Here is a 25,946-nt window from a genome sequence, read left to right as displayed (position 1 = left end):
GGAGCTATGTGCCATCCCATAAGCCACTGCGCCAAAAAAACCCACCCCCTCGCCCCCACCCTCGAGTGATTCATGCGCAACCACTGTTGATTGACAGGAGCACATTTAATAATAAAAATAATAATAATTAAAAATTAAGATTCTGCACAAGCCAAACTTTATAAAAGTGATAAATCCATGCTGTCGTCCCCACAGCTCAGTCACATGTCAGTGTTAAAGAGGAAACTCAGGAAACAGATTAAATGCTTTTGTTTTCATTTAGTAGAAACTTAAGCCACATGGATCATTTGCATAATGTAGCTTTATGAAACAGCTGTTGAAATAAAATAAGACTAAAGGGAAATGTTTGGATCATTTGGATTTATTTTTTTCCTTAAATGTCTTTGTTTGGACACTATGTTGTTGTTGGACACTGTACACTAGGGGGCGACATGCACTTTTGTTTGGCTTGCACTCCACCAATAACTTTAAAGAAGAAGAAAAGCAGCTGTTGGTGATGTCACTTCCCTTTCCCCTGTTTAAGGACGGACGGATTGTTCAAATGCTGCTGAAGGTCTAGTTCACTAACTGCATAGAGGTCTAACAGTTGACCCCATGAAAGGTTAAGGAGTTAGTTGCTAGTGTTAGTGCTTAGAGGCTACAATTTGATGGTTTCGGATTGAGCCAAAGACCAGAGGCAGAGCGTAGATAGGCGTGACCTTTTATACTTTTGACATTGTCCCTAGAGGGCGCACCGTCACACTTTCAACAGATATAATCTAAATAAGTCATATTTTCAAAAGTATTAAAACCTGTCTAATGCCCTTTAAGCGGCTAAAGTGACTCCTAAAACGATTATTTTTCTCCAACAATCAAATAAACCTTAATAGAATGTGAAATGTGTTGATCTTCAGGTAAGACTATAGGAACACTGACTGAACCTCGACCGGTCGACCGCAGGGGCCAAACCACTGCCTGAATAGAAACGTGCGCCGTGATTCCTGATTTACTTTTGATTGACCCATTATTGTTTCCTGTTATATTTTAGGATTCCAAAATAACTTTCTTAAATTACAAAACTTTTCCAGGATTTCCATGACTGAACCCTGTCAGGACACAGGCTGTATAAACAAACTAAACTAATCAAAGTCCATTTCACAAGAGCATAAATAGATCAATAATGACAAATGTGCAACATTGAAAAGATGAGTCTCTCTGCACTGCTTCGTGAGTCAAATTCATATCTTTAAAACGATTTAATAACTAAATGTAAACAGTAAAACTCTCTGTGTTTTGGATTCAGTTTTGTGTGGCCTCGTCTGCCTGGGAGAACAGCTGAGCATCGAGCCAGCTCCAGGTCAAGGTAAGTCTTTGTGCTTTCAGTGTTACACTGATTGTTTTGTGCTCAGCCATATGTGGTTAGACCATTTTGTTGTTTTTATCCTGAATCGTTTGGGAAATTAAACCTCCATTTGGTCACGCTTGAACAATATTAATGTGCCTGAAGGCGCCAATCAATAGGCTTTTAAAGATATGTGTTCAGGAATCTGCAACCTTTTCCTCCCATTGAAGCTTCTTATTTTTGGATATATTGAAAACAAGATATTTTAACAGAGAAGAAGATTCAGCTCAAAACGTTGTATGTTTGCAGATTGCATTAAATCATAACTGAATAATTTGGTGAAAAAAGAGAAAATGCTTATTTGGATGTGATCAATATGAACTTATCAAGCCAGAAAAGTAGAAAACCTTTGGGGAGCAACTTGGAAAGTGCTGGAAAGCAACTGAGAACATGTGAACTTCAGGCTGTTCACTTTGAATTACTCAAACTCATCTGAAAAGTCTAGAAAAGTCTAGACTGCAGAAGTTTGAACCTGTTATACAGGGGGTGCCCAAACCTTTTGTCTCCGAGGGCCAAAATGAAAATGTGCCTTTGGCCTCAGGCCAAACACAGCGATTTCAGACCTGGAAGACATATAACTGTAAAAAAAATAAAAATATTTATTTATTTTCGGTGCTTGCATTTTATTCTATCTGTGCAAATATCCTGCTACACTAAAACAAATGTGAACTCTGGCAAAGCCTAGATTTAGGTGAAAAAAATCAACAATGGGAGCTACAAATTTGAGCAATATTGAGTAAAAAAAAGGGAACAACAACAATCCGTGCATCTTTAGCAAACTGCTTATACTGGACATTATGAGCCTGTTAATGTCAGGGTGCATCTGGCTCGTATGTCATCAAGGTGTGAGTCAGTCAGTGACCTCTGAGTCTGGATTTGTTGAACTACCAAAGTTTGTAGTTTTACTTGTTTGTTTTTCTTCGTTACTTTCCATTACGGCAAAACAAGAGCTTATCAGTGTCATGGTGACGCCTGTTTCTATAGTACCTACTGTGACTTTACTTCATTCATTTATTAACTCAAAGAAAATGCGAAATTAGATAATTTAAGTGTCAGTCAGCAAACGTTTTTTCAAAAGTCAGTTTTTAAGATGCAATTTTGTTGATGTCAAAAACCTTTTAATACAAGTTGGAAAACTGGTAAAGTCGTTGTGCTACGACGCTCTGTGTGATTGATAAACAATGAGCGACAACAGTGTTTCCTCATCTTTGCGGGAGGAGCGAAACAGCGCCCCCAATTTAATGCAGGTGGCCAAAAAGTGTACTGCATCCATGCTGTGAGGGCTTACCATGGAGAATGAATGGGAAAAGTTAAGAGAGCTAGTATTAACCTTACACGGACGCAAATGATAGGTCACCCTCTGGCGGGCCAATGAACATTTGAGCACCTCTATAACTTTATGGTCATGATGTTGCCCACAGATGTCCGTACGTCCAGGTCCACAGAGGACAGAGTTTTGCAGCTGCAGATGGAGGTGGATGGCCCTGAGCCCTGGAGCCTGTCGGTGGGATCCTATGTAGAGATCAGATGTTCCCTGTCCCCAGGCTCAGACCTGGAAGAGACAGAGAAGCTCAATCTACATCTGGAGAAGAAAACAATGTCGTCTATAGAGGTGCAAAAATAACACAAAGAAGGGAATATCAGAAATGTTAATAGGAAGGGCACACATGTAAAACCATAGAAAAAAAGTAGATCAACCCACTTCTCACACCTCTGTCTGTGTGATGATGAATGTGTCTAAACACAGCAAGATCCTTTCACGAAAATATCTTTTCTGACAGAGACTTCCCACAACACCATCCTCCAAAGGGATCTCCTACACTCTGAACCCGGTCAGTCTTGAGGACAGGGGGCTGTACAGCTGTGGGGGCGTCACCACTCAGCCACAAATAACAGTGGAAAGTGCTCACAAGTTAATCTGGGTCAATGGTAAATTATATTTCCAATCCATGAAACAAACTGCCTCCCTTTTCTATGAAGCAGAAATACTTGATAAATGCCTTACAGATTCTTCTCCAGCTGCGAGTCTCGAGATTCTCAAAGTCAACAGAGTAAAGTATTTCTATGACACAACATTTACGATCGGATGTAAACTGCCCAATGACCAGTCAGAGTGGAAAATCATGAGGTTCGTGAGCCACAACCACTTACCATTTCTACTGATGAGAGGTCCTTGTACAAACTTTCAGCTCTCACTTGAATGTATGGACTTGTAGCAGTTTTCCCCTTTGTCTTTGTTGTTTTCCACAGTGCAAGTGAAAAAACTGGAAGCATCACAGAATGTCCAAACCAAGAGCGATCTGGTGATGTTCTTTCCTGCACCATTCCCTCACTGCCACTTCCCGTTTCTAAAACTCGACGATATGATCCATTTTGGTGCGAATCTTCGACTCGACAGAAAAGCAACATTTTTAATCTGACCCAAGCTGGTAAGAAATGTTTCAATGCTTAATGTTTTGTCAAAAACAGACCCATGGCTGAACTAGTGCATATATTTTGGTTAAAGAATTTACGGAGCGAGATGGCCGGGATTACCTCGTAACTAAGTTTGAAGTGACCTCGGCCTGGTTCGTCAGAGAAGGCGACTCTGTGGTCATTCAGTGTAAAGTTGGACTCGACAAACAGAACAACAGCAACAAAATGGACCTGCAGCTGATCTGGACCAAGAGGAACCCCGGAAACGACATGACGGTTTGGGACAAAATCATCTGCTTTTATCTGACCCGCTCACATACAGTTCAAGTTTTGTCCTTGTCCTCATTATGAACAGGGCCTCTCTCTTAGTACCATTGGTATTGAAAACATTAATGTATCAAAAGCAGGTACAGAAAAAAATCAATCTTTTGAGAGTTTTGATGCCTGTTGGTCCGGACACAGTATTAAAGAGCAAAACATTATTACTGCACATACACAATTATCTTTTTACCGCCTACACTTCGGCTTTGACCTTCACTCTTTTTAGGGATGGACTCTCTCAATGGCATATTTAAAGAAAAACATTACTGGTTGAATGATTAAATGAGGACCCAGAGCATCATAGTGTCAGTAAAATCTGTGGGAAACAGACGTCATACAGAAGGATGGCCAGGATCAGGGTCACGAGTTTTAGACAATTGCTTTAAATGCACAAATAAGGGAAAACATTTGTACCCATCAATCTACATCAGTATGTGGTTACAGGTGGCACTGAGCCAGCAAGCGTTGAAACCCATAAACTACACAATAAGCAACATTACCCATGAGCACTCGGGAGTGTACAGCTGCTGGGATGATGGCACTCTCTCAAACGTCTTTGCTCTCGCCTGGCATCATTTCATCTGGGTCCAAGGTGAGTAAGATTTAACGACTGTATCTGCTCAGAAGCTTTAAGAAGGCTACTTAATCATCCTGATATCTTTTATATCCGCAGACGAGTCGCCTCCAGTGACCATCAATGTCTTAAGCCACAACAGAACTCAGTTTTTCCACAATGAAGAGGTGACGATGGGCTGCCAGCTGCCCAACGACCAAAGCCAGTGGAAGTTAAAGGGGTTAGTCACATTACTCAGCCATGAATAAAACCTCATTGTGTGTTTTGACTTTCTATAGTTGACTTTCTCAGGGCCGTAAGATTGAAGAAATGATAAGTTATGTTCTGAAGAAAGAAAGAATCAATGCATGATCATTGTGTCTGTTTAGATTTGACGAATGGACAGGCGTTATAAAGGAGTGTGAAAGGTCAGAGTTGTCCTCCTCGGGTCTCCTGTCTTGTACTGTGAAGTTTGGATATCCCTGGACTGATTTCCTGTTCTGGTGCGAGTCTACGACAGGAATAAGAAGCAACGTCCTAAACATGACCAACACAGGTATGAGGAAAATCGTTTGTGATATGAGAAACAACATCAAAACATCTTTCAACAAACTTTCATCAATTCAGCCCAAGAATTATGTATCTCTTGCGCATCTGTTTCAATAAGCTACGATTTCCTTGCAGCGACTGAATAGCTCTGCCACGAACACAGCCCATGTGACAGTTTCTGATCAATGTTTTTATTTCTTGTGCAGTTGGAGACGCTGTTCTGGAAGCCCCGCCTCTTCCTGTGATGGAGGGGGATGACCTCACGCTGCGCTGTTTACGGAAAAACAGAACCACGGGCGAAATCAAGCCAGAGAAGAAAGTGGACACGTTCTTCAAGCGCAACTCAAGAACCTTCGAGTAAACTATTTCTTCTTTGAACGCAAAATAACAGTTCAGACGATGTGCAGAAAGAAGGGAGGGAATAAAATAGCCAACAAAAATATTCAGAATGTGCTTTCATTGTGCAGTCATTTGCTAAAGTGTTAATTGAAAACAAAAAAATAGACATTTCTAACTCTAATCTTGTGTTTTCAAGGTGGAGCAACGTGGGAAGCATCACACTGAAAAATGTGACCAAAGAAAATGAAGGTCTTTATAACTGTCGGCCGGACGACAGAGTATCAACTCTTGACACTTATGTCACTGTGAAAGGTACCACAACTCAAATGCTTTACAATTTAGAAAGCAATGGGTCAAGGTTGGTTATTCATTTGGCCAGTGCAAGTACAAGAAAAAAATAATAACTTTATAGCCCAGAAACAATATTTGTAATGTCAAAAATGTAAAAACCTTCATCACACATGAAAATACGTCACTTTTTCAATAAACTCGCCCCCAAAAGATTAAATAAACAACAGATCAGGATTAGACTGGGCTGAAACCACAACTAAGATCTGTAATTAGTCGTCATGTCCCCAAGTACCGCTGTTTGAGAACCACTGTTTTTGAGCTTCTCTTTTTAAGACATTTTCTGACGTACGTTTTCCTCCTCGCAGCTCGACCTCAGGAGAAGAAAAAGACGAACTAGACAACCTCTGGAATGATCACAAACCTTAAATAAATTCCATTGCAAACTTCTCGTGTCCTGTTTGTTTCGTGTTAAGCACAGATTGAGGCTGGAGACACTCAGAAAGCTAGATCTGGTTGAATCTGAGCTAAAAAAAAAACTATATATTGTATTTGTAAAACTGATCAGATTTCTCTTCAGTTTGTTATGGCTGTGCAATTTATTTATTTATTTTTGTTTATTTATAAGTTCTGCCTTGTCTGTGATTAACTGTGATGTTCTACAGAAAGCCTTAAAGTGCATATGAGCACAATTTTTGCTAAAACATAGTTAGCACAATTTTGTTAAAAGTTTTAGCCAGCTTTCTTTAGTTTGACCATTTTATGGTAAATGGTCTCAACTTATATAGCGCTTTTCCACCTACATTAGGCACTCAAAGCGCTTTACAGCAAGGATCCAGTCACCCATTCATACACCAGTGTACGCAGACACTGGGGCAATGTGGGTAAAGTGTCTTGCCCAAGGACACAACGACAGTGTGCACCTTCTGGAGGTGGGATTCGAACCCCCAACCTTCCGATCATGAGACGACCCGCTCTACCATCTGCACCACTGTCGCCCCGTTATGTGATGTTTATAGTTTTCCCTTGAACACTGACAGGAAGTGACATAGATCGAGGCAAACAATTTTAAACTGTTGCCGTGCCAACCATGTTAATGCATTGGTTAGAGCCAGATCGATTTCTTTCCTTTATATAAAAGCTCGCTCTACGTGTCAGCCTGCTCTGCAAACTCAAGAGGCACCACCTGGATTCTCCGAGAACAAAGACCAGAGGCAGAGCGTAGATAGGCGTGACCTTTTATACTTTTGACATTGTCCCTAGAGGGCGCACCGTCACACTTTCAACAGATATAATCTAAATAAGTCATATTTTCAAAAGTATTAAAACCTGTCTAATGCCCTTTAAGCGGCTAAAGTGACTCCTAAAACGATTATTTTTCTCCAACAATCAAATAAACCTTAATAGAATGTGAAATGTGTTGATCTTCAGGTAAGACTATAGGAACACTGACTGAACCTCGACCGGTCGACCGCAGGGGCCAAACCACAGCCTGAATATAAACGTGCGCCGTGATTCCTGATTTACTTTTGATTGACCCATTATTTTTTCCTGTGATATTTCAAGATTCCAAAATAACTTTCTTAAATTACAAAACTTTTCCAGGATTTCCATGACTGAACCCTGTCAGGACACAGACTGTATAAACAAACTAAACTAATCAAAGTCCATTTCACAAGAGCACAAATAGATCAATAATGACAAATGTGCAACATTGAAAAGATGAGTCTCTCTGCACTGCTTCGTGAGTCAAATTCATATCTTTAAAACGATTTAATAACTAAATGTAAACAGTAAAATTATCTGTGTTTTGGATTCAGTTTTTTGTGGCCTCGTCTGCCTGGGAGAACAGCTGAGCATCGAGCCAGCTCCAGGTCAAGGTAAGTCTTTGTGCTTTCAGTGTTATACTGATTGTTTTGTGCTCAGCCATATGTGGTTAGACCATTTTGTTGTTTTTATCCTGAATCGTTTGGGAAATTAAACCTCCATTTGGTCACGCTTGAACAATATTAATGTGCCTGAAGGGGCCAATCAATAGGCTTTTAAAGATATGTGTTCAGGAATCTGCAACCTTTTCCTCCCATTGAAGCTTCTTATTTTTGGATATATTGAAAACAAGATATTTTAACAGAGAGGAAGATTCAGCTCAAAACGTTGTATGTTTGCAGATTGCATTAAATCCTAACTGAATAATTTGGTGAAAAAAGAGAAAATGTTTCTTTCGATGTGATCAATATGAACTTATCAAGCCAGAAAAGTAGAAAACCTTTGGGGAGCAACTTGGAAAGTGCTGGAAAGGAACTGAGAACATGTGAACTTCAGGCTGTTCACTTTGAATTACTCAAACTCATCTGAAAAGTCAAGAAAAGTCTAGAATGCAGAAGTTTGAACCTGTTATACAGGGGGTGCCCAAACCTTTTGTCTCCAAGGGCCAAAAGGAAAATGTGCCTTTGGCCTCAGGCCAAACACAGCGATTTCAGACGTGGAAGACATATAACTGTAAAAAATATTTATTTATTTATTTATTTTCGGTGCTTGCGTTTTATTCTATCTGTGCAAATATCATGCTACACTAAAACAAATGTGAACTCTGGCAAAGCCTAGATTTAGGTGAAAAAAATCAACAATGGGAGCTACAAATTTGAGCAATATTGAGTAAAAAATGGGAACAACAACAATCCGTGCATCTTTAGCAAACTGCCTATACTGGACATTATGAGCCTGTTAATGTCAGGTTGCATCTGGCTCGTATGTCATCAAGGTGTGAGTCAGTCAGTGACCTCTGAGTCTGGATTTGTTGAGCTACCAAAGTTTGTAGTTTTACTTGTTTGTTTTTCTTCGTTACTTTCCATTACGGCAAAACAAGAGCTTATCAGTGTCATGGTGACGCCTGTTTCTATAGTATCTACTGTGACTTTACTTCATTCATTTATTAACTCAAAGAAAATGCGATATTAGATAATTTAAGTGTCAGTCAGCAAACGTTTTTTCAAAAGTCAGTTTTTAAGATGCAATTTTGTTGATGTCAAAAACCTTTGCAATACAAGTTGGAAAACTGGTAAAGTCGTTGTGCTACGACGCTCTGTGTGATTGATAAACAATGAGCGACAACAGTGTTTCCTCATCTTTGCGGGAGGAGCGAAACAGCGCCCCCAATTTAATGCAGGTGGCCAAAAAGTGTACTGCATCCATGCTGTGAGGGCTTACCATTGAGAATGAATGGGAAAAGTTAAGAGAGCTAGTATTAACCTTACACGGACGCAAAAGATAGGTCACCCTCTGGCGGGCCAAGGAAAATTTGAGCACCCCTATAACTTTATGGTCATGATGTTGCCCACAGATGTCCGTACGTCCAGGTCCACAGAGGACAGAGTTTTGCAGCTGCAGATGGAGGTGGATGGCCCTGAGCCCTGGAGCCTGTCGGTGGGATCCTCTGTAGAGATCAGATGTTCCCTGTCCCCAGGCTCAGGCCTGGAAGAGACAGAGAAGCTCAATCTATATCTGGAGAAGACAACAATGTCGTCTATAGAGGTGCAAAAATAACACAAAGAAGGGAATATCAGAAATGTTAATAGGAAGGGCACACATGTAAAACTATAGAAAAAAAGTAGATCAACCCACTTCTCACACCTCTGTCAGTGTGATGATGAATGTGTCTAAACACAGCAAGATCCTTTCACTATAATATCTCATCTGACAGAGACTTTCCACAATACCATCCTCCAAAGGGATCTCCTACACTCTGAACCCGGTCAGTCTTGAGCACAGGGGGCTGTACAGCTGTGGGGGCGTCACCACTCAGCCACAAATAACAGTGGAAAGTGCTCACAAGTTAATCTGGGTCAATGGTAAGTTATATTTCCAATCCGTGAAACAAACTGCCTCCCTTTTCTATGAAGCCGAACAACTTGATAAATGTCTTACAGATTCTTCTCCAGCTGCGAGTCTCGAGATTCTCAAAGTCAACAGAGTAAAGTATTTCTACGACAAATCATTTACGATCGGATGTAAACTGCCCAATGACCAGTCAGAGTGGAAAATCATGAGGTTCGTGAGCCACAACTACTTACCAATTCTACTGATGAGAGGTCCTTGTACAAACTTTCAGCTCTCAATTATTATCTCTGTTTTCCTACAACTCCACTTGAATATATGGACTTGTAGTAGTTTTCCCCTTTGTCTTTGTTGTTTTCCACAGTGCAAGTGAAAAAACTGGAAGCATCACAGAATGTCCAAACCAAGAGCGATCTGGTGATGTTCTTTCCTGCACCATTCCCTCACTGCCACTTCCCGTTTCTAAAACTCGACAATATGATCCATTTTGGTGCGAATCTTCGACTAGACAGAAAAGCAACATTTTTAATATGACCCAAGCTGGTAAGAAATGTCTCAATGCTTAATGTTTCGTCAAAAACAGACCCATGGCTGAACTAGTGCATGTATTTTGGTCAAAGAAGAGGAGCGAGGTGGCCTGGATTACCTCGTGACCAGGTTTGAAGTGACCTCGGCCTGGTTCGTCAGAGAAGGCGACTCTGTGGTCATTCAGTGTAAAGTTGGACTCGACAAACAGAACAACAGTGACAAAATGGACCTGCAGCTGATCTGGACCAAGAGGAACCCCGGAAACGACATGACGGTTTGGGACAAATCATCTGTCTTTATGTGACCCATCTGATGCATCCTCTTACGCTCACATACAGTTCAAGTTTTGTCCTTGTCCTCATTATGAACAGGGCCTCTCTCTTAGGTACCATTGGTATTGAAAACATTAATGTATCAAAAGCAGGTACAGAAAAAAAATCTATCTTTTGAGAGTTTTGATGCCTGTTGGTCCGGACACAGTATTAAAGAACAAAACATTATTACTGCACATACACAATGATCTTTTTACCGCCTACACTTTGGCTTTGACCTTCACTCTTTTTAGGGATGGACTCTCTCAATGGCATATTTAAAGAAAAATGTTACTGAATGATTAAATGAGGACCCAGAGCATCATAGTGTCAGTAAAATCTGTGGGAAACAGACGTCATAGAGAAGGATGGGCAGGATCAGGGTCACGAGTTTTAGATAATTGCTTTAAATGCACAAGTAAGGGAAAACATTTGTACCCATCAATATACATCAGTATGTGGTTACAGGTGGCACTGAGCCAGCAGGCGTCGAAGCCCATAAACTACACAATAAGCAACATTACCCATGAGCACTCGGGAGTGTACAGCTGCTGGGATGATGGCACTCTCTCAAACGTCTTTGCTCTCGCCTGGCATCATTTCATCTGGGTCCAAGGTGAGTAAGATTTAAAGACTGTATCTGTTCAGAAGCTTTAAGAAGGCTACTTAATCATCCTGTTATGTCTTTTATATCCGCAGACGAGTCGCCGCCAGTGATCATCAATGTCTTAAGCCACAACAGAACTCAGTTTTTCCACAATGAAGAGGTGACGATGGGCTGCCAGCTGCCCAACGACCAAAGCCAGTGGAAGTTAAAGGGGTTCGTCACATTACTCAGCCATGAACATAACCTCATTGTGTGTTTTGACTTTCTATAGTTGACTTTCTCAGGGCCGTAAGATTGAAGAAATGATAAGTTATGTTCTGAAGAAAGAAAGAATCAATGCATGATCATTGTGTCTGTTTAGATTTGACAAATGGACAGGGATTATAAAGGAGTGTGAACGGTCAGAGTTGTCCTCCTCGGGTCTCCTGTCTTGTACTGTGAAGTTTGGATATCCCTGGACTGATTTCCTGTTCTGGTGCGAGTCTACGACAGGAATAAGAAGCAACGTCCTCAACATGACCAACACAGGTATGAGGAAGATCCTTTGTGATGTGAGAAACAACATCAAAACATCTTTCAACAAACTTTCATCAATTCAGCCCAAGAATTATGTAACTCTTGCGCATCTGTTTCAATAAGCTACGATTTCCTTGCAGCGACTGAATAACTCTGTAACTAACTCAGCCCATGTGACAGTTTCTGATCAATGTTTTTATTTCTTGTGCAGTTGGAGACGCCGTTCTGGAAGCCCCGCCTCTTCCTGTGATGGAGGGAGATGACCTCACGCTGCGCTGTTTACGGAAAAACAGAACCACGGGCGAAATCAAGCCAGAGAAGAAAGTGGACACGTTCTTCAAGCGCAACTCAAGAACCTTCGAGTAAACTATTGCTTCTTTGAACACAAAATAACAGTTCAGACGATGTGCAGAAAGAAGGGAGGGAATAAAATAGCCAACAAAAACATTCAGAATGTGCTTTCATTGTGCAGTCATTTGCTAAAGCGTTAATTGAAAACAAAAAAATAGACATTTCTAACTCTAATCTTGTGTTTTCAAGGTGGAGCAACGTGGGAAGCATCACACTGAAAAATGTGACCAAAGAAAATGAAGGTCTTTATAACTGTCGGCCGGACGACAGAGTATCAACTCTTGACACTTATGTCACTGTGAAAGGTACCGCAACTCAAATGCTTTACAATTTAGAAAGCAACGGTTTAAGGTTGGTTATTCATTTGGCCAGTGCAAGTACAAGAAAAAATTAATAACTTTATAGCCCAGAAACAATATTTGTAATGTCAAAAATGCAAAAACCTTCATCACACATGAAAATACGTCACTTTTTCAATAAACTCGCCCCCAAAAGATTAAATAAACAACAGATCAGGATTAGACTGGGCTGAAACCACAACTAAGATCTGTAATTAGTCGTCATGTCCCCAAGTACCGCTGTTTGAGAACCACTGTTTTTGAGCTTCTCTTTTTAAGACATTTTCTGACGTACGTTTTCCTCCTCGCAGCTCGACCTCAGGAGCAGAAAAAGACGAACTAGACAACCTCTGGAATGATCACAAACCTTAAATAAATTCCATTGCAAACTTCTCGTGTCCTGTTTGTTTCTTGTTAAGCACAGATTGAGGCTGGAGACACTCAGAAAGCTAGATCTGGTTGAATCTGAGCTAAAAAAAAAACTATATATTGTATTTGTAAAACTGATCAGATTTCTCTTCAGTTTGTTATGGCTGTGCAATTTATTTATTTATTTTTGTTTATTTATAAGTTCTGCCTTGTCTGTGATTAACTGTGATGTTCTACAGAAAGCCTTAAAGTGCATATGAGCACAATTTTTGCTAAAACATAGTTAGCACAATTTTGTTAAAAGTTTTAGCCAGCTTTCTTTAGTTTGACCATTTTATGGTAAATGGTCTCAACTTATATAGCGCTTTTCCACCTACATTAGGCACTCAAAGCGCTTTACAGCAAGGATCCAGTCACCCATTCATACACCAGTGTACGCAGACACTGGGGGCAATGTGGGTAAAGTGTCTTGCCCAAGGACACAACGACAGTGTACACCTTCTGGAGGTGGGATTCGAACCCCCAACCTTCCGATCATGAGACGACCCGCTCTACCATCTGCACCACTGTCGCCCCGTCATGTGATGTTTATAGTTTTCCCTTGAACACTGACAGGAAGTGACATAGATCGAGGCAAACAATTTTAAACTGTTGCCGTGCCAACCATGTTAATGCATTGGTTAGAGCCAGATCGATTTCTTTCCTTTATATAAAAGCTCGCTCTACGTGTCAGCCTGCTCTGCAAACTCAAGAGGCACCACCTGGATTCTCCGAGAACAAAGACCAGAGGCAGAGCGTAGATAGGCGTGACCTTTTATACTTTTGACATTGTCCCTAGAGGGCGCACCGTCACACTTTCAACAGATATAATCTAAATAAGTCATATTTTCAAAAGTATTAAAACCTGTCTAATGCCCTTTAAGCGGCTAAAGTGACTCCTAAAACGATTATTTTTCTCCAACAATCAAATAAACCTTAATAGAATGTGAAATGTGTTGATCTTTAGGTAAGACTATAGGAACACTGACTGAACCTCGACCGGTCGACCGCAGGGGCCAAACCACAGCCTGAATATAAACGTGCGCCGTGATTCCTGATTTACTTTTGATTGACCCATTATTTTTTCCTGTGATATTTCAAGATTCCAAAATAACTTTCTTAAATTACAAAACTTTTCCAGAATTTCCATGACTGAACCCTGTCAGGACACAGACTGTATAAACAAACTAAACTAATCAAAGTCCATTTCACAAGAGCACAAATAGATCAATAATGACAAATGTGCAACATTCAAACGATGAGTCTCTCTGCACTGCTTCGTGAGTCAAATTCATATCTTTAAAACGATTTAATAACTAAATGTAAACAGTAAAATTATCTGTGTTTTGGATTCAGTTTTTTGTGGCCTCGTCTGCCTGGGAGAACAGCTGAGCATCGAGCCAGCTCCAGGTCAAGGTAAGTCTTTGTGCTTTCAGTGTTACACTGATTGTTTTGTGCTCAGCCATATGTGGTTAGACCATTTTGTTGTTTTTATCCTGAATCGTTTGGGAAATGAAACCTCCATTTGGTCACGCTTGAACAATATTAATGTGCCTGAAGGGGCCAATCAATAGGCTTTTAAAGATATGTGTTCAGGAATCTGCAACCTTTTCCTCCCATTGAAGCTTCTTATTTTTGGATATATTGAAAAGGAAGATTCAGCTCAAAACGTTGTATGTTTGCAGATTGCATTAAATCATAAGTGAATAATTTGGTGAAAAAAGAGAAAATGTTTCTTTCGATGTGATCAATATGAACTTATCAAGCCAGAAAAGTAGAAAACCTTTGGGGAGCAACTTGGAAAGTGCTGGAAAGGAACTGAGAACATGTGAACTTCAGGCTGTTCACTTTGAATTACTCGAACTCATCTGAAAATTCTAGAAAAGTCTAGAATGCAGAAGTTTGAACCTGTTATACAGGGGGTGCCCAAACTTTTTGTCTCCAAGGGCCAAAAGGAAAATGTGCCACAGCGATTTCAGACGTGGAAGACATATAACTGTAAAAAAATATTTATTTATTTTCGGTGCTTGCATTTTATTCTATCTGTGCAAATATCCTGCTACACTAAAACAAATGTGAACTCTGGCAAAGCCTAGATTTAGGTGAAAAAAATCAACAATGGGAGCTACAAATTTGAGCAATATTGAGTAAAAAATGGGAACAACAACATTCCGTGCATCTTTAGCAAACTGCTTATACTGGACATTATGAGCCTGTTAATGTCAGGTTGCATCTGGCTCGTATGTCATCAAGGTGTGAGTCAGTCAGTGACCTCTGAGTCTGGATTTGTTGAACTACCAAAGTTTGTAGTTTTACTTGTTTGTTTTTCTTCGTTACTTTCCATTACGGCAAAACAAGAGCTTATCAGTGTCATGGTGACGCCTGTTTCTATAGTACCTACTGTGACTTTACTTCATTCATTAACTCAAAGAAAATGCGATATTAGATCATTTTGAAAGTGTCAGTCAGCAAACATTCTTTCAAAAGTCAATTTTGTTGATGTCAAAAACCTTTGCAATACAAGTTGGAAAACTGGTAAAGTCGTTGTGCTACGACGCTCTGTGTGATTGATAAACAATGAGCGACAACAGTGTTTCCTCATCTTTGCGGGAGGAGCAAAACAGCGCCCCCAATTTAATGCAGGTGGCCAAAAAGTGTACTGCATCCATGCTGTGAGGGCTTACCATTGAGAATGAAAGGGAAAAGTTAAGAGAGCTAGTATTAACCTTACACGGACGCAAAAGATAGGTCACCCTCTGGCGGGCCAATGAACATTTGAGCACCTCTATAACTTTATGGTCATGATGTTGCCCACAGATGTCCATACGTCCAGGTCCACAGAGGACAGAGTTTTGCAGCTGCAGATGGAGGTGGATGGCCCTGAGCCCTGGAGCCTGTCGGTGGGATCCTCTGTAGAGATCAGATGTTCCCTGTCCCCAGGCTCAGACCTGGAAGAGACAGAGAAGCTCAATCTACATCTGGAGAAGACAACAATGTCGTCTATAGAGGTGCAAAAATAACACAAAGAAGGGAATATCAGAAATGTTAATAGGAAGGGCACACATGTAAAACCATAGAAAAAAAGTAGATCAACCCACTTCTCACACCTCTGTCTGTGTGATGATGAATGTGTCTAAACACAGTAAGATCCTTTCACTAAAATATCTTTTCTGACAGAGACTTCCCACAACACCATCCTCCAAAGGGATCTCCTACACTCTGAACCCGGTCAGTCTTGAGGACAGGGGGCTGTACAGCTGTGGGGGCGTCACCACTCACCCACAAATAACAGTGGAAAGTGCTCACAAGTTAATCTGGGTCAATGGTAAATTATATTTCCAATCCGTGAAACAACCTGCCTCCCTTTTCTTGGAAGCCGAACAACTTGATAAATGCCTTACAGATTCTTCTCCAGCTGCGAGCCTCGAGATTCTCAAAGTCAACAGAGTAAAGTATTTTCATGACACAACATTTACGATCGGATGTAAACTGCCCAATGACCAGTCAGAGTGGAAAATCATGAGGTTCGTGAGCCACAACCACTTACCATTTCTACTGATGAGAGGTCCTTGTACAAACTTTCAGCTCTCAATTATTATCTCTGTTTTCCTACAACTCCACTTGAATATATGGACTTGTAGTAGTTTTCCCCTTTGTCTTTGTTGTTTTCCACAGTGCAAGTGAAAAAACTGGAAGCATCACAGAATGTCCAAACCAAGAGCGATCTGGTGATGTTCTTTCCTGCACCATTCCCTCACTGCCACTTCCCGTTTCTAAAACTCGACAATATGATCCATTTTGGTGCGAATCTTCGACTAGACAGAAAAGCAACATTTTTAATCTGACTCAAGCTGGTAAGAAATGTTTCAATGCTTAATGTTTCGTCAAAAACAGACCCATGGCTGAACTAGTGCATGTATTTTGGTCAAAGAATTTACGGAGCGAGATGGCCGAGATTACCTCGTTACCAGGTTTGAAGTGACCTCGGCCTGGTTCGTCAGAGAAGGCGACTCTGTGGTCATTCAGTGTAAAGTTGGACTCGACAAACAGAACAACAGCAACAAAATGGACCTGCAGCTGATCTGGACCAAGAGGAATCCCGGAAACGACATGACGGTTTGGGACAAAATCATCTGCTTTTATCTGACCCGCTCACATACAGTTCAAGTTTTGTCCTTGTCCTCATTATGAACAGGGCCTCTCTCTTAGGTACCATTGGTATTGAAAACATTAATGTATCAAAAGCAGGTACAGAAAAAAATCTATCTTTTGAGAGTTTTGATGCCTGTTGGTCCGGACACAGTATTAAAGAACAAAACATTATTACTGCACATACACAATGATCTTTTTACCGCCTACACTTTGGCTTTGACCTTCACTCTTTTTAGGGATGGACTCTCTGTGAAGGCCGTTTTAGTTTCCTTTTAAAATTGCTAAAATATGATATTCCTAAGTTGTTTTGTTTTAAAGGTATCAGCTATATTTATGTTTTATGTGTTTGGGTGGGGCCAGGTGCCATGCAGTACATTAAATGGACAGGTGGGGGAACCCTTAGTGGTGTGGAAGCTGGCCTGGGTTTTAGGCCCAACAGTTTTTTGACTGTGCTATGTGCTGTGGAAACCTGTGGAAAACTGTGGAACTATGGATCTCTGTCAAGAAGTGTACTAGTGGAACTTGGACTAAAATATATTAAAGCCAAACCTCTTCAGTATCCTGTAAGTCTGGACATTCCATTTATTTTTGTTTTACCAAAAAAGCACACGTCAAGCTAAAGCTACAGCCCAGGCTGCTTAGTATGGCAAATTACCTTCAAAGATTGCCATAACAATTGGTCAAAAAACTGGTGCACGTTCAAGGATTACCATGTACCCACTGGAACATTTATGAACGATGTTGTGGATTGCTTTCGTCATGGACTATTTGTTTCCAACCACTGTGTTTGAGGCACTTGGTATACCATCGGACTAAATCCCATTTCTTTTGAACACAGAAGTGTCTGTCCATCCATCGACGTTGAGTTCTGCTGTGTGGATGCACCTCTGGATTCTGGATTATTCTGACTGTTGGATTAACCCAAATGTTAAATGGCTGGTACAACTTCAGAAGTGGACGTGGCGGGATATGTCCACAAGAGGGAGCCAAAGCTCACTGACAAGGCCATCGAGGCAAAGTTGACCTACTACATCAATGGAAGGAGAAGCAAGTATAAACAATTGCAAGCAAAATTAAGAGTTACAGACGAACTGTTGCACGATGATCCACCTTATGATGAAATACAAGAACGATTTAAAGACTTTGAAGCACATCTTGTGGTGTTCAAACAAATAAACTTGTCTGTTCTGAAATACTTAAACAAAGATGAACACTCAGTGGACCAGGAAAGTTGGTTTCTACCAAAACTTCAAGATCTTGTGGAATTCAAGAAGCAAATGCATTCGTGGCTTCTGTCAAATAAACCTGTGGATGAAAAGAATGAAAATGTGGAACAAAACCAAATGGAACAAAAGGAAATTATCACTAAAGAAATAATTTCAGACACCAAACCTATACTTGCACCCCAACAAACTGAGTTAATTCTCCAGGAACAAAAGGATGTATTGCTCAAGGACAATGAAGGGTTACCTTTGGTGCTGGCATCCAAGGAGCCACGCCCTACAGCCCCATCAGTCTCACTTTCCTTCAAAAGCAGGCGCTCCATCTGCTCAACATCTTCCTCAATACGACTAAAAGAGGAGGTAAAGAGAGCAGCTTTGGCAGCACAAGCAGCTGCTATACAACATAAGAAAACAATTGCATTAAAGGAGGCCGCTCTTGCTATAGAAAAGGAGGAACTTCAGATTCAAACAGCTCTTGCAATGTCAGATGCAAAACTTAAAGTGTACGAGGGGTATGCATATGCAGATACAGAAGATGTTTTTGATGATCTGGAATCAAATGCAAGTGTGGTGTCAGTAACAAACTATGAGGACAATGCTGCAGCACCTCCACCTGCACCAGAACACAGGCCTCAGCCTGAAATCCAAGCTACTGGGGCCAGGCCCAAAACGCCTTATCCCACAACAACCTCTAGGTTGATCAATGAGGATGTTGACTACAAAAGAGAGCTTGTGAACATTATGAGAGAACAAACCAAAATATCTAAAACTCTGGTAACACAACAACAAACAACACAACTCCCCAGACGTGATATACCTGTGTTTACAGGTGACCCGCTCAGTTTTAGATCTTTTATTAAGGCATTCAGACTTGTTGTTGATTCAAAAACAAACAACAACACTGATAAACTGCACTTTTTAGAGCAATACACAAGGGGAGAACCACAAACTTTAGTGAAGAGTTGCCAACACATGCCTGAACGCGTTGGTTATGTACATGCAATGTCTCTATTGGAAGAACATTATGGACATCCTTTAACAATTGCCACTGGTTTACTGGAAAAGCTTTACAACTGGCCAAATATCAAAGCTGAGGATGCAAAAGCGCTAAACAGTTTCTCATTATTCCTGGTTTCTTGCCAGAACACAATGCAAGATGTGGACTATATGGACGAGCTTGATAGCCCAACCAATATGAGGGCAGTTATATCCAAGCTTCCATACAGGACAAGAGATAAGTGGAGAACATGTGCATACGAGATAACAGAAAAACACAAAAGGCGGGTGAAGTTTGTGGATCTGGTCTCATATATCATACGTGAGGCAAAAATAGTGAATGACCCCGTATTTGGACACTTACAAGTTACTCCAGCTGGAAAACAAGAGAAAAGACCAGTCCTTTCTGAGCATTTGTCAAAAAAGGAAAAATCAAATGCAAGTAGCTTTGCCACAACTTTGACCTCCCCACAGACTCAAACAAACCACCCTGTTCCACAATCTCAAGATGTAGCTCTAACTAAGCCATGTTTGTTTTGCAAAAAAGGACATGCCCTACTAGACTGTTACAAGTTTGGAGGGGAGTTGCATCAAACTAAGTTGGACTTTCTGAAAAAGGTGGGACTCTGTTTTAGTTGCCTAATACAGGGACATATGGCAAAAGATTGCAAAAAGAAACTAAGATGTTCAGTTTGTTCTATGGAGCATCCAAAACTGTTACACATACATAAAGGTGGAAAACAAGTGAATGCAGGCTGCCAAACAGACCTCAAAGGTACAGAACAAAGGTCCTCTCAGGCTTTGATAAATGCAAACCAAGTTGCAACTGTCTCTGATGGGGCCGGGGACAACTGTGTCCTTTCAATACTTCCTGTCAATGTTAAATCACTAAAAGGGAACAAAACAATACAAACATATGCATTTTTGGACTCAGGAAGCTCTGCATCTTTTTGCACTGAAGCTCTGGCAGAGCAGTTACACCTTTGTGGACAAAAGACAAAGGGAATGATTGTGTTGAAAACTATTAACTCAACATTACAAACTGAATGCAGTGTCATAAAGAATTTGGAAGTCAGTGGGATTAATGAGAACAAATACATCACTATTCCCAAGCTGTACATACAAGAAAGCATACCTGTTGAAAGGGAGAACATACCCTGCAAAAGAGACATTGAGAAATGGCAGTACCTCAAAGAAGTTACTTTGCCACAAATTGATGCAGAAATTGGACTGCTCATTGGTAATGATGTGTATGAAGCTTTTGAACCATGGAAAGTGGTAAACAGTAAAGATGATGGCCCATATGCTATCAAAACAATGTTGGGTTGGATTGTGAACGGGCCTATAAGAGATCATGATGACAAGGAATTGATAATGTCCAACAGAATATCTCTAACCAATGTTGAAAACATGTTGATGCAGCAATATAAGGCAGACTTTCCTGAACATGACTATGATGAAAAAACGGAAATGTCCACAGAAGATGGGAAGTTCTTACATTCTGTTTCAAGTTCGGCTCACCATAAAAATGGACATTATTACATCAAACTGCCAATTAGAGAAAAGGACTTGAACATGCCAAACAACAGAGAGACGGCAGTTCAACGTGCCCTAACGTTAAAGAAAAAGCTAAGCAAAAACAGTCAATTTCACAAAGAGTACACAGAGTACATGGGAGATATGGTGAAAAAAGGATATGCTGTTAAAGTTCAAGAGTCACAGCTACACAGAGAAGATGGAAAGCTTTGGTATATACCACACCATGGCGTATATCATCCGCAAAAGAAAAAACTTCGTGTTGTATTTGATTGTGGTGCTAGCTTTCAGGGTGTATCTCTCAACAAAGAACTTATGCAAGGTCCGGACCTCACTAACTCGGTTGTTGGAGTACTCACTCGTTTTAGAGAGGAAAATGTGGCAGTGATGGCAGACATTGAAGCAATGTACCATCAAGTCAGGGTTCCAGAAGAAGACACTGACTTATTGCGATTCCTGTGGTGGCCAGAAGGGGACCTCTCACAGCCACTCACAGAATACAAAATGGTTGTTCACCTCTTTGGGGCCACTTCATCTGCCAGTTGCGCCAATTTTGCCCTTCGAAAAACTGCAGAAGATAATAAGACAAATTCATCACCCGAAATTGTGGGCACAGTGATGAGAAATTTTTATGTGGACGACTGCTTGAAATCAGTAAAAAGTGAGAATGATGCAATCTCACTCAGAGAAAATCTCACTAAACTATGTGCATCAGGAGGATTTACTCTCAACAAATGGACTAGTAACAGTCGTGCTCTACTACAAACTATCCCTGAACTTGAAAGAGCCAAAGAAATAAGGACTCTCGATCTCACTAAAGATGCACTTCCAGTCGAAAGAGCTCTAGGGGTACTCTGGTGTGAAAATTCAGACACATTCACATTCAGTGTCAGCATAAAACAAAAACCAGATACAAGAAGAGGAGTCCTGTCAATCGTGAGCTCAATATACGACCCTCTGGGCTTCCTTTCTCCAGTAGTCCTCCCTGCTAAGAACATTTTGCAAAGGTTATCCAAAGATAAACTATCCTGGGATGAAGACATACCACCACACCTTGCACATGTGTGGTCTGATTGGCTGAGTCAGTTGTCTGAACTATGCAACTTTAAAATACCAAGATGTATAAAACCTGAAAACTTTGGACAGATCACATCTGCTCAGCTCAACCACTTTTCAGATGCCAGTGAAAGTGGATATGGATCGGTGTCCTACTTGAAATTAACAAATGAAAAGGGACATGTTCACTGTGCATTCATGATGGGGAAGTCCAGGGTCGCGCCGCTCAAATCAACCACTATCCCACGCATGGAAGTAACAGCAGCTGTACTGGCTGTCAATATGGACAAAACATTGAGAAGAGAGCTTACACTCAAACTTCTACCCTCTGCCTTCTGGACAGATAGCACAGCAGTGTTAAAATATATTGCGAATGATGAACTGAGATTGAAGACATTTGTTTCTAACAGAATTGCTACAATCAAAGATGCAACAAATGTGAGTCAGTGGAATCATGTTGACACAAAAAGGAATCCAGCTGATTTTGCATCACGTGGGCTAACAGTAAAGCAATTCCTGAACAGCCCCACCTGGTTTGAAGGTCCTTCATTTCTGAAGGGCGTAAATGAAAAGAAGGACATTGATAAATGCTATAAGCTCTCTGAAGAAGACACTGAAGTCCGAAAGGTGAAAATTAATGCCATACAGGCATCCATACATGTCTGTCCTGTGGAGAAGCTTATTAGTCATTATTCAAGTTGGACACGTCTCAGAAGAGCTGTTGCTTGGATTCTCAGAGTTAAAGACTATTTGCTCGAGAAGAAAAAAGACTCTGCTCCAAGACAAACCAGAGCTAAAGCTCAAAAGAAACGTGGTGGAAAACTATGCGAGCCTCTAACTGTGGATGAGCTAAAAAGAGCAGAAAAAGAGATTATTCGCTACAGTCAGCTCTCTACTTTCAAAGAAGAAATCCTTACTTTGCAAAGTGGTAACACAGAGGTGTCAAGAAAAAGCTCAATTTACAAGCTTGACCCTGTTCTGCAGGACAATGTTCTAAGGGTAGGCGGGCGTCTTGGTCGATCTGCAATGCCAGAGGAAGAAAAGCATCCTGTTATACTTCCAAAACGCCACCATGTTACATCACTATTACTACAGAACATACATGAAAAAACAGGACACTCTGGGCGTAATTACATGCTCTCTCGCCTTCGTCAGCGCTACTGGGTTCCTGCTGCAAACTCAGCAATCAGAAAGCTCCTGTCTCATTGTGTTACATGCAGAAAACATCATGCCAAAGTCCAAGAGCAAAAAATGTCTGATCTTCCATTGGAAAGACTGCTCCCTGACAAACCACCTTTTACAAGCGTGGGACTTGATTACTTTGGACCGTATGAAGTGAAAAGAGGAAGAAGCCTCGTCAAAAGGTACGGCATGTTGTTTACATGTTTGACAACCCGAGCTCTGCACATTGAAGTTGCCCATTCAATGGACACTGATTCATGCATAAACGGACTCAGACGTTTCATGTGCAGAAGGGGGCAAGTGGAGCTTATCCGATCTGATAATGGCACAAACATGGTGGGAGCTGAAAGAGAGCTACGTGAATCACTACGTAAAATGGATAAAGAAAAAATACAAAATATGCTGTCAAACAGAGGGATTCAGTGGATCTTTAACCCTCCTGCTGGAGCACATTTTGGTGGCATATGGGAAAGCCAAGTAAAGCTGGTGAAAAAAATCCTCAAGTCTGTCCTTCAACAACAAACTATGGATGACGAATGTCTGCAGACACTCTTCTGTGAAGTTGAAGCTGTAATTAATGACAGACCAATAACCACACCTTCTGATGATCCAAATGACTTGGAGCCCCTTACGCCGAACCACCTGCTGCTATTAAAGAAACAACCATTACTGCCTCCAGGTCTGTTCAGCATCAATGATTCCTACTCACGGCGTAGATGGAAGCAAACCCAATACATGGCGGACCTCTTTTGGAAGCGGTGGGTAAGAGAGTACCTGCCGAGCCTTCAACAGCGACAAAAATGGATCAAAACAAGACAAAATCTTGTTACAGATGACATTGTGCTCATTCTAGATGAAAACGCACCAAGAAATTCCTGGTTGCTTGGAAGAATACTAAAAGCAATTACAGATGACAAAGGACTAGTCCGACGAGTACTGGTGAAGACAAAAACAAGTACACTTGAAAGACCAGTGGATAAACTGTGCCTTATAATGAGGTCGCAGACATGAACTAAAATTACGCAATACCAGAATTGCTATTAAGGACATTCAGAAATGTGATGTATTTATGTTGTTTATGGTAATTATAAGTTTACCTTATAATTAGGGGCCGGGTTTGTGAAGGCCGTTTTAGTTTCCTTTTAAAATTGCTAAAATATGATATTCCTAAGTTGTTTTGTTTTAAAGGTATCAGCTATATTTATGTTTTATGTGTTTGGGTGGGGCCAGGTGCCATGCAGTACATTAAATGGACAGGTGGGGGAACCCTTAGTGGTGTGGAAGCTGGCCTGGGTTTTAGGCCCAACAGTTTTTTGACTGTGCTATGTGCTGTGGAAACCTGTGGAAAACTGTGGAACTATGGATCTCTGTCAAGAAGTGTACTAGTGGAACTTGGACTAAAATATATTAAAGCCAAACCTCTTCAGTATCCTGTAAGTCTGGACATTCCATTTATTTTTGTTTTACCAAAAAAGCACACGTCAAGCTAAAGCTACAGCCCAGGCTGCTTAGTATGGCAAATTACCTTCAAAGATTGCCATAACACTCTCTCAATGGCATATTTAAAGAAAAATGTTACTGAATGATTAAATGAGGACCCAGAGCATCATAGTGTCAGTAAAATCTGTGGGAAACAGACGTCATACAGAAGGATGGCCAGGATCAGGGTCACGAGTTTTAGATAATTGCTTTAAATGCACAAATAAGGGAAAACATTTCTACCCATCAATCTACATCAGTATGTGGTTACAGGTGGTACTGAGCCAGCAAGCGTTGAAGCCCATAAACTACACAATAAGCAACATTACCCATGAGCACTCGGGAGTGTACAGCTGCTGGGATGATGGCACTCTCTCAAACGTCTTTGCTCTCGCCTGGCATCATTTCATCTGGGTCCAAGGTGAGTAAGATTTAAAGACTGTATCTGTTCAGAAGCTTTAAGAAGGCTACTTAATCATCCTGTTATGTCTTTTATATCCGCAGACGAGTCGCCGCCAGTGACCATCAATGTCTTAAGCCACAACAGAACTCAGTTTTTCCACAATGAAGAGGTGACGATGGGCTGCCAGCTGCCCAACGACCAAAGCCAGTGGAAGTTAAAGGGGTTAGTCACATTACTCAGCCATGAATATAACCTCATTGTGTGTTTTGACTTTCTATAGTTGCCTTTCTCAGGGCCGTAAGATTGACGAAATTATAAGTTATGTTCTGAAGAAAGAAAGAATCGATGCATGATCATTGTATCTGTTTAGATTTGACAAATGGACAGGCGTTATAAAGGAGTGTGAAAGGTCAGAGTTGTCCTCCTCGGGTCTCCTGTCTTGTACTGTGAAGTTTGGATATCCCTGGACTGATTTCCTGTTCTGGTGCGAGTCTACGACAGGAATAAGAAGCAACGTCCTAAACATGACCAACACAGGTATGAGGAAAATCGTTTGTGATATGAGAAACAACATCAAAACATCTTTCAACAAACTTTCATCAATTCAGCCCAAGAATTATGTATCTCTTGCGCATCTGTTTCAATAAGCTACGATTTCCTTGCAGCGACTGAATAGCTCTGCCACGAACACAGCCCATGTGACAGTTTCTGATCAATGTTTTTATTTCTTGTGCAGTTGGAGACGCTGTTCTGGAAGCCCCGCCTCTTCCTGTGATGGAGGGGGATGACCTCACGCTGCGCTGTTTACGGAAAAACAGAACCACGGGCGAAATCAAGCCAGAGAAGAAAGTGGACACGTTCTTCAAGCGCAACTCAAGAACCTTCGAGTAAACTATTGCTTCTTTGAACGCAAAATAACAGTTCAGACGATGTGCAGAAAGAAGGGAGGGAATAAAATAGCCAACAAAAATATTCAGAATGTGCTTTCATTGTGCAGTCATTTGCTAAAGTGTTAATTGAAAACAAAAAAATAGACATTTCTAACTCTAATCTTGTGTTTTCAAGGTGGAGCAACGTGGGAAGCATCACACTGAAAAATGTGACCAAAGAAAATGAAGGTCTTTATAACTGTCGGCCGGACGACAGAGTATCAACTCTTGACACTTATGTCACTGTGAAA

General features: G+C 40.9%; 4 protein-coding genes and 1 long non-coding RNA gene across 5 annotated transcripts in view; all 5 read left to right on the top strand.

Moving 5' to 3' along the window:
- Window positions 1–6,287, top strand: part of LOC306980509 (uncharacterized protein) — a 38,895-nt gene extending 32,608 nt beyond the window's left edge. The window contains exons 12-13 of the mRNA XM_079579936.1: window positions 5,755–5,870; window positions 6,215–6,287. Coding sequence (XP_079436062.1) covers window positions 5,755–5,870; window positions 6,215–6,246 — 148 coding nt within the window. The 3' untranslated portion in view covers window positions 6,247–6,287. The remainder of the gene's footprint in view (window positions 1–5,754; window positions 5,871–6,214) is intronic.
- LOC306980637 (uncharacterized protein) lies at window positions 4,022–5,580 on the top strand (the record flags this gene model as incomplete). Its single annotated transcript, XM_079580063.1, has 5 exons — window positions 4,022–4,072; window positions 4,562–4,709; window positions 4,791–4,911; window positions 5,060–5,226; window positions 5,426–5,580. 5 exons carry the CDS (start codon window positions 4,022–4,024, stop codon window positions 5,578–5,580), a joined length of 642 nt encoding a protein of 213 aa, XP_079436189.1.
- Window positions 6,288–7,537: 1,250 nt separating the features above from the next.
- On the top strand, window positions 7,538–25,657 carry LOC306981025 (uncharacterized protein; the record flags this gene model as incomplete). Its single annotated transcript, XM_079580571.1, has 11 exons — window positions 7,538–7,590; window positions 14,096–14,155; window positions 15,557–15,747; window positions 15,917–16,064; window positions 16,143–16,263; window positions 16,415–16,593; window positions 16,671–16,855; window positions 24,637–24,784; window positions 24,868–24,988; window positions 25,137–25,303; window positions 25,503–25,657. The coding sequence occupies exons 1-11, from the start codon at window positions 7,551–7,553 to the stop codon at window positions 25,655–25,657; spliced, it is 1,515 nt and encodes a 504-aa protein (XP_079436697.1). The 5' UTR covers window positions 7,538–7,550.
- LOC306980971 lies at window positions 9,653–10,217 on the top strand. The gene is made up of 3 exons (XR_013794076.1): window positions 9,653–9,694; window positions 9,773–9,893; window positions 10,045–10,217. It is a non-coding gene; the product is annotated as an uncharacterized lncRNA (long non-coding RNA).
- Window positions 10,312–12,008, top strand: LOC306980636 (uncharacterized protein; the record flags this gene model as incomplete). Its single annotated transcript, XM_079580062.1, has 5 exons — window positions 10,312–10,482; window positions 10,988–11,135; window positions 11,219–11,339; window positions 11,488–11,654; window positions 11,854–12,008. The coding sequence occupies exons 1-5, from the start codon at window positions 10,432–10,434 to the stop codon at window positions 12,006–12,008; spliced, it is 642 nt and encodes a 213-aa protein (XP_079436188.1). The 5' UTR covers window positions 10,312–10,431.
- Window positions 25,658–25,946: the final 289 nt, after the last annotated feature.

The sequence above is a fragment of the Gobius niger genome (genome assembly GCF_951799975.1).
Source record: "Gobius niger genome assembly, chromosome: 21".
Taxonomy (NCBI): domain Eukaryota; kingdom Metazoa; phylum Chordata; class Actinopteri; order Gobiiformes; family Gobiidae; genus Gobius; species Gobius niger.
This window is presented reverse-complemented; position numbering and strand designations above follow the sequence as displayed.